The sequence below is a fragment of the Peromyscus eremicus genome, chromosome 1 (genome assembly GCF_949786415.1).
Source record: "Peromyscus eremicus chromosome 1, PerEre_H2_v1, whole genome shotgun sequence".
Classification (NCBI taxonomy): domain Eukaryota; kingdom Metazoa; phylum Chordata; class Mammalia; order Rodentia; family Cricetidae; genus Peromyscus; species Peromyscus eremicus.
This window is the reverse complement of record NC_081416.1, coordinates 932,401-933,277: the sequence shown is the minus strand read 5'-3', so window position 1 is coordinate 933,277 and position 877 is coordinate 932,401. Positions and strand designations below refer to the sequence as shown.

General features: G+C 39.7%; 1 protein-coding gene across 1 annotated transcript; it reads right to left on the bottom strand.

The window, feature by feature from the left end:
- Nucleotides 1–285: 285 nt before the first annotated feature.
- LOC131895347 (large ribosomal subunit protein eL38) lies at nucleotides 286–593 on the bottom strand. Its single transcript, XM_059245790.1, has one exon. It carries the CDS (start codon nucleotides 547–549, stop codon nucleotides 337–339), a length of 213 nt encoding a protein of 70 aa, XP_059101773.1. The 5' UTR covers nucleotides 550–593; the 3' UTR covers nucleotides 286–336.
- Between the last annotated feature and the right edge of the window lie 284 nt (nucleotides 594–877).

Genomic DNA, 877 nt, shown 5'->3' with positions numbered 1-877 from the left:
TTCTCCCATTTAGATAAAATTTGCCTTGTTTGAGACATATAATTTCAAAAATTAGGTTCTAAATTATGCATCACTTAATTCTACATTGAATCTGCTGTTCAACAAAACCAGTGTAGAGGGATTGTAGCAGCGATGCTTGCTGCCTGGATCAGCCAGGGACAGTAAATGACATAGTCACATTCCTTAGCAGAAACTAGAAAGTATCACAGAAAGATGCTTGTATAGACTCACAGGCAGGACACTGCTTTGCATCTTTAAGTTGTCATTTCTTTCTTTAGATTTTAATTTTTTTTTGACTTTTCAGGGGTTTTAATGGTCAAAACAGAGAGGTCTGGTTCATTTCAGCTCCTTCACTGCCAAACCAGGGGGCAGGGACTGTTTCAGCTTCTCAGCCTTCTCCTTGTCTGTGATGACCAGGGTGTAAAGGTACCTGCTGCAGCGAACCTTGAACTTCACATTATCCTTGTTTTTCTTGATCTTGACAGATTTGGCATCCTTCCGCCGGGCTGTGAGCAGAAAGTCCTTGATTTCCTCAATTTTCCGAGGCATGGCGACGGACGCTCGGCGCTGGAGACCGCACAGCGGCGAGAACCGAAGAGCTAGATTTTAATTTTAAAAACTGATTCAAATAATGTTCAGCTCTAGATGAAACACTTAAGTGACATCTTAAAAGTCCTTCATTTAAAGACATATTTCATATTCAAATTCCCACTAAGAAAAGCTACAGAACTCAAAGTAATCAAAATTATTTTCAGAGTCAAACACTATGGTCACACCAATGGTCTTGGTGTGATAATCATCTATAAAAATAGTTCTGGAAGACTGTTGACATGTCCTCTACTTCAGGACTAGGGTCCTGTAAACTCTTCATAAAAAT